Raw genomic sequence first — 7,575 nt, forward strand, 5'->3', positions numbered from 1 at the left:
CCCGCCGCCTCCGAAGGGCTGCTCCCCGAAGTCGGGCCGCGGGTACAGCCCCGGGGACTGGAAGTCGGCGCCCTGTGCGCCGCTGCTGTAGTAGTCTGCACCCTGCTCGCCTAGGTAGCTGCCCTGCAAATATTCCTCGCATGGAGGAAACTTGGGGTCCACATACTTAGAGTTCACCATATACGAACTCATGGCCATTAATTTCAGAAGGTAGAAAATACTAATTTTTCTCGTGTTGTCTTTTTTTCTCCTTCCATAGGGCCCTCCTACTTGCTGTCAACTGAATAAAGTTGGGCGGCCATGTGACCAGGCCAACCAATGGGGAGGGAGCGAGTTTATCACCGGTTTGGTGAGCATATCATAATTTTCACAAATTTAACTAAATAACATACGTGTAATCAAATGACTTGCCGTGCCACATTTGAGGGCCCCTGCCAGATGTTAACCTAGTTCCGATCTCCGTCACCCCTATTTTCAGCAGGTAATCTCAGCTTTTGTTTCCACTGACTTTTGCTAACCTCTCCTGCCCTCTCCCCTCACCCTCGCATGAAAGTACTCCCCCCAAACTGGGCGCAGAGAAAGGGAGAATGAATTCTTTTATTGGGTGCAAGCAACGAAAGGTGCGTGCATGAGGTGGCCCCTGAGTTGGGCAGAATACCCCAGGCGGGCACTTTGCCTGTCCAGCCCGCCAGAGCTGGGACTCTGCGTACAAAGACCGAGTCCGGCTTTGTCTTCATCAGGGTCACCCAAAAGTTACCAGAATCTGGTGGGCCTGAATTAAGTTAGGCAATGAGTAACCACCATGCTTTTCTACAGGTGCCCAGGCTGGGGTGTTGCTAGCTAAAGCTGGGCCTTTCTGATATGGCAGCAACCAGATGCCAAGGTTCTTGCATCTGAAGATTGGGCCCAGAAGGTGATGAGAGGACCCTTGCCTCACCTAAATGCCCCCCAAAGGTGCCTACTGGCCTTTTTTCCCAGCTTACTTTTGACCCCACACAAATATCCCAAACCCAGTTAATTCCCGTTGGGGTATATCTCCTGGGGGGGCAGAGCAGTAGCTGGAACTAGCTGATCATTTGCTCCACTCCCCAGTACCCCAAAACCTAACCCTTTTGGCCCAGTGTTCATGCAACCAGTTAGGGTTTTCTTTTTGCAGCAGCACCCACTGAAGCCTCTATTTAAAAGTGGGGAGCTTCCTGAGGAAAAAACTGCAGGATGTCACCAGGGACAGTCGATCTTTTGGGAACAGAAAGAGGTGACTGACCCACATCGGGGTCTCCACCTCTATTTCTTGCTATTTCGGAGAAATGTGAAGTTTTTGCATCGACCATATATTCCCCTAGAATCGAATCTGTGACTATGTGGATACCACACAAATTCGGTTCTACAGGGTATATATAGACAACGTTACAACCTTCGGGTACTACCCAAGGCAGATACTCAGACCGCTGCCAGCCCTAAACTCTTCCTCTGAACCACTACCAGCCCGACACAGCCACCTACAATTTCAGGGACAGTTCAGGTAGTCTGACAAGCTTGGTGACAATTTGCACCAATGAGTTTCCTCATTCTCTGGAGGGATAGGGTTACCGAGCAGCTGAGCAGTAGCCAGGACATTCTTAAGAAAGAAAAGAGAAAAAAAATCCATCCTAGAGATGGCGGCTTTATTACTCCTCTATTGAGATCCAAAACCCTCCCCCCTTATCAAGTGGTATTTTCCAAAAAGAAGCAAATGCCCTCATCAACAGAAGAAAAACAGGCAAGAGGGAGATATCCTTTGCCTTTTTTTTTTTTTTCCACTGCCTGACCAAACCAGATTGGTGGCCAAGCTAGTTCTCCAAGAAGTCATGCATTTACCTTCCTGGGCCCTCAGTCCAGCCGGCCGGCCTCTTGGTGTCCCCTCGGCTTCTACTGCGGACCCTGAGGCAGGCGCTGCTCCCAGGCACCAAGCCGCCCTGGTCTGAGGCCAGCACACTAATGGTGAAGGGCAGGGCGTGGGGTCATTCGAAATCATTTACAAACATATCACAAAGTTTCATTATTTTTGCTTTGCCCGACAGCAGCACACAAGAGTACAAAAGTTCACCAATTTTGCCCGCCCCAGCGCTTCTGTGCTCTCCAAGGCTTGCCCCTCAGTTCAGGGCATCCAGGGCGCAGCCGCACTCAGGGACCAGACAGATTCAGGAGCAGAGGGATACCCTGGCTTGAGTGGGGGCTTTTGGATGCCTGATAGTAGGCCACAGATGTCCAGCTTTTTAAATATTGTTTCGATTCCCCTGTTCCCCGTAATTTAAAAATCAGTTTCAAGTGGGATCTGGGTCTGGTGGGGGTGGAGCAGGAAGGCTCCCCCTACCAAATCTGCACAGTTAGCCACTTGCTTCTCTTCGAGGCACCCACATTTCCCCCTCAATCCTTTGGTTCCACTGATTTAACTATTTGCAGTGATTTCCTGGGTACCAGTTCTGACAAGGGCTTTAAGTCTACCAAATCTGTTCATCCCAGGATAGCCTCCTTAGTTTCCCCTGATGTCAAATATTTTCCCCACTTACCTTTCTGCAGACACTAGGCCTATCTAGGCTTTATCCATACAAACTGGGTGAGCCTGGTGGGCTGGGTGGGGCCCCGGGTGAGCATACACATTTTCATATCTGTTAGACGCTATGACCTGGATTTCACCTTATTGCTCCACTTGTTCAGACAGGTCAAAGCCAACGAGTTATTGATGAACAAAAGCGTTAAATATTCACCTCCCTCTCAACTGCCCATACTAATGCTTTTGATCTCTCAGGCTTTTTGTGCTGTGTTCAGCTACAAGGGGCCAAATGCGAGTTTGCAAGCAAGCAGCCTCAGCACAGATAAGCACCCGGAGTCAAGGAAGCAGGAAGGGGGGGCTCTGCACAGGGGGTCCCCGGGAAACCAGATTCTCAGCCTGGAGCCTAGAGCCTCGTTCATAGAGGGGGACTACGAGCTGTGCTCCATGCATCTCAACTTCTATCAGTGAGCACAGCCCCCAGAGGGTCCACTGGGCTACCCAGCCTAGCGGAGCCAGGAAACCTGGCCCTCAGCCCAGCCCCAGCTTCTCCAGCTGTGAAGAGGGTGTCTCACAAACGAGGGAGAATGTCTGGTGCCTGCAGCCCTGCATGACCTGTCTTCCACTAAAATACGATCACCTTTGCATTGTAGAAAGAGAAAACCATTTGGTTTTCTGCCTTGACACCCACCACAACCACCGTCCTAACGAGATGGTCCTCCATCTCAAAGTCTTCCTCAGAAATGTACCTGTATTCCAGAAGTATAGGCAACTCAGAAAAATCCAAACTTTGGAGCCAAGGAATTCAAAAGTGGCTGGTCCCACCCCACCCCATCCACCCCACTGTGCTTCCTTATGGCAACATGGCCTCTGACGCAGAAATTCTGGAATTGCACGGAGGAGGAGAGGTGAGTGAAGAAGACTGTACCCTCCTCTCTCTGCTCCGACAGGTCCCAAACCCAAGGCCCATACCAATGAAGCTGGGGCCGGGGGAGGGACAGCAGGGAAGGCAGAGATGGCAAGAAAGTTCCCCTGAAGCTCATACTTCGCAGCCCCTCGGGAAAACAGGCCAATCCAACAAGCCGAGGCCATTGAGGGTTAAGTTTTGTTGTTTTTAATAAATGAATTAAAAGAAAGAAAAAGCCACAGGAGAAGGTTAGGCTAAACTGGGCCGGGTTAAGCTGGGCCGGGATGCAGAGGGGGTCGCATTGCCTGTGTTAACTGTGTTGATTCGAGCAGGACCGATCCGATGCTAGCTGCAACTCGTGCTTAGGGTGGGCTGCTAATGAGCTGCAAGCTGGTCACAGAGCCGAGCGCTCCAGCAGCGCTGCACCTGTGCGGACTGGTGGAGTCTGGCGAGGCCCGGCAGGTCCAAGGAGGCCCAGGAAGACAAGGACGAGACCCCGACGCGTTCCTTTAGGCAGGTGACTGTGAACTAGGCCCCAGAAACGCAGCCCAGGAGTTCAACTTTGAGCCTCCACCCCCGGGTCTGCCAGCAGGCTCCCTAGCTGGTCAGGTCGGGGAGGCAGGACCGCTCTCCACCCGCGCAGCCCTCGCCCACCACCGGGAGGAGACCCGCCTCTCTTCTATTCGCTATTCTATTCGGAAGAAACGGGAAGATACTTACAGCAGTGCTCTCTCATGGTCCCAAACCTGTTGCAATGAAAAAGAGGTCACTTAATTTTTACAGGATAATATAGCAGCAATAGATGACACAGAAAAATGACAAGGCCCAGACACGTCACCAATACGCCGATCTCCCTGCTCCAGGCGCCTGCCTCCCGGGGAACTCTGCAAAGTTCTCCATGGACTGCAGTTCTCCAGGGCAGACCCACAGCACCTCCTCCACAGCATGCGCCCTTAGGTAAAAAATCCTCCTGGGTTGTTTGGTCCCGCTCCGATCTCCTCTAACAGGGTTTCCCCAGTGGGAAACCGGGAAAGGAGGAGAAAATGGGCCTTTGTGTGTTTCCTTCTGCATAATCAGTTGGGGTTGGGTGGGTGCAGGTCCACGGTGAGGATAGCTGGTCCATCTGTCCTCTTTCCAAGCTTCCCTGTCTCTCTAGGTCTAGGAGTGATTCAGCTTCCTTTTCCCGTTTTAGATTGGTTTCAAATTCCTCAGCCCCAACCAGTGACCCCCCCCCCAATCTGCCTTATCCTCTTCCCAAAAGAAAGATCAGGCATGGCTGGAACTTGCTTTCCACTTCTCCAATTCAAAACAAAGACCGATTTCCAGGGGTAACTGAGGACCCAAAGGATAACCAAGGACGAGGAAAACCAATGAGTTTAAGGGTAAATGACAATGCTTTAGACTCTTATCTAGCTGCAGGGGTAGGACACCAATTTTTCAGCATTGCTGCAGAAGCCACAGACCAATCTTACAAACTAGTGGTCCTCCCAGGGGTGAGAATCCGGCTTTAAGTTTTTAGTGTTCTCCAGTTTTATTGCAGGATGGCAATCTCTCTGTGAAATCTCAGGGGCAAAGCCATCTCTACACTCATCCTTCTCCCCAGCCCCACTATTTTATTCCACTTCTGAAGTGATGCTCTATAATACGGGGGTGGGGAGTCCCTCTTGTAAGATGGAAGCCCTCAATTCCTAACTTTACAAGTCTGGAAGAAAGAGGGGAAGGAAACCAGGATTCCCAGTCTAGGTATTAATTTAGGTTCAGACCGAAATTGGAATTAACTTTGATGGTGCTTTCCCAAGAAGAAAAGTCAAGGCAGAGAAAAATCTCCACCTCTGGAGTTGTTGCAGAAAAAGTAATAAGTGACTTACTGTTTTTCTTTCCTAGTGGGCAGGGGAGCTGGGAGTAGAACTGTCTTCTCTGCGCCGCAGCCGAGCGCTGGCTGGAGCCTCTCACTTTCCTATCGCTGCTCCAGGAACCAAGCATCTGCACTTGTATGCTCTTAACCTAATTTATGGTGGGAATTATATTTTGGCTTGTCAACTCTCAAGCCATAAAACAAAGTTTATTGGAATCACGTGCTCGTAAATAGCCACTCAGGTCTCATCTCTGCAGAACCATAAATAACCTTTGGCTTTAAACTTTTATTCACTAAATAAAGGTTCGCTGCAACTGTTCCCTCAGATTTAAATAGTTCCAAATATCCAGAATGCAAGGAGGTCATATTCATATCAATACCCCAGGCTCTTCAAATAGCACCTCTTCAGAGAAGCCTGCTTAAACTGGGAGATAGTGCTATTTGAAAAAGGCTGGTTGGTGGGCATGTCTTATGATTCTTTGGCTGCATTCACTGTGAGTACCATCAGCTCCTTTATTTCAATCATTTTCTGGCTTTAGATGTGATAAGGAAGAAAGTCCAAGGCCACTTCTTGAGTATGCCAGAAGGTGGGACTTATTTGAGATTGTGTGTAAGTTTCTATAGAGAAAAAATGGTTAGGAAGAGACTGGGCGGGATTGGGGTGGGGTGGCAGTTGGAATTAACAGTTGGCTTACTCTGTGCTGCTGTGGATGGGCTTGGTGAAAGCTGAAGATAGCCACAGGACTAGAGGTTTCTATAATTTGCTTAGATCTGAAAGAGAGGTCTTTGCAAGTGACCAAACTGCTTGAAACAGCAAGACTTAGGGTTTGGTGAAGTGAGAAAGTGGAGAATAGCCCCATCGGAATCTCTGGCAACTGAAGCTCTAAAGAAGGTTATAAAACAATAAAACAGACGTGGTGTGAAGGAAAGAGGGTGTGAGGAGGCAAATGAGGCTCTCAAGGAACCCAAGCCCAGGAAGTCAGATGTTCCCTCTCCCACCATGCCCCCTACCACAGGGCTCAGGGCTTCCAAGTCCCTGAATGTCCAAATCTGGATGGGCCTGCAGGAGAGCTCCCCCCACCACAGGGAAGAGAGTATGAGGAGAAGAGTGTGCACCAGGGCCTGCTGAGAAAGCCAGGAAAAGGCTCTTGGGCCCAGCATAGCTAAACAGGGAAATGTGCTGGGGGTGGGGGTAGGGAAGATGCTGAGGACCAAAAATAAAAAGAATTCACCTCCCAGAATCTTTCAATGGTCCGCCAGAGTTGCCTCCAAACAGTGTGAAGACATGTTTTTTTTACTACTGCAACATAATGAATTTTCTGTATATATTTGTGCACTCATACACACACACACACACACACACACACACACTCACTCACATGATTTCTAAATCAAATTCAGTTGCAACAGTCCCATCAGAAAGTCCCACTAAGCCCATCAAAGAGGTTCCCCTGTAGGAGAATCTCTTCCTCCTAATTTCCACCCATTCCACATACATTTCCAAACCCCTTTCTTAATTTGACCCTTACTAGCTAGAAAAACAGGGCTGTTAGCCTAGACCTTAGGACATACCTTTCCCCTCCTTTTTTATTCCATAAGTCCATTAAAAGGGCTTTTTAAAAAAACTATTGGTGGAATCTGTTATTAAAATAATGGGTACAGATAACTTGAAAAATATTTTCTGATTCTGTTACCACTAGGTGAGCAGTTTTGAAATTAATCCTTATTAATCATCTCTGGAAAAAAGTCAGTTGAAAGAGTTGTAAAAAGCTTTATTTTTATTTAAGTTCATACAAGTTAATCAAAGGATATATGACTTTCTAGGCAATTGTGTTGAGCTTTATATGGGGCTGAGGTAAGGAGAAGGCACGTCTGACAAGGAATAGTGACAGAGCTAAGGGAGGCTCAGTAGATATTTCTGAATGAATGGAGATGAAGGAAGGTACGTTAAACTTACCTGCAACAGCCACTGTATCTTAGAAAGTGGCATTACACAGCCTACTCTGTATTATTTAGATGATAACAGAAAAGTAGCTAAGTAAGGAATAGGAGGAAAGAAAGGAGTACATTAAAAATGGACATCTTTTATTGGTTTCTGATCTTAGGACCAGGAAAAATTACTGAAGGGCAAATGTTCACCTCCCTACAACTGTCTCTTGTCTCCACCCCACCCCCAGTGTCCTGGGCTTCTGCAGATAAAAGTAAGAGTGGTGTTGGACTAGGAGCCTGGCACCAGTGCTTAGAGCAGAGTAAGCATATGCCAGTGTGTATGGGGTTCCAAGG

General features: G+C 48.6%; 1 protein-coding gene across 1 annotated transcript in view; it reads right to left on the bottom strand.

The window, feature by feature from the left end:
• Hoxd4 (homeobox D4) overlaps positions 1–1,834 on the bottom strand; it is a 3,021-nt gene extending 1,187 nt beyond the window's left edge. Inside the window, 1 exon segment of the mRNA XM_010607054.3 lies at positions 6–1,834. Within this exon segment, the coding sequence (XP_010605356.1) occupies positions 6–198 (193 nt within the window). The 5' untranslated portion in view covers positions 199–1,834.
• Between the last annotated feature and the right edge of the window lie 5,741 nt (positions 1,835–7,575).

The sequence above is a fragment of the Fukomys damarensis genome, unplaced genomic scaffold (assembly GCF_012274545.1).
Source record: "Fukomys damarensis isolate Sample0158 unplaced genomic scaffold, DMR_v1.0_HiC HiC_scaffold_26, whole genome shotgun sequence".
Lineage (NCBI taxonomy): Eukaryota > Metazoa > Chordata > Mammalia > Rodentia > Bathyergidae > Fukomys > Fukomys damarensis.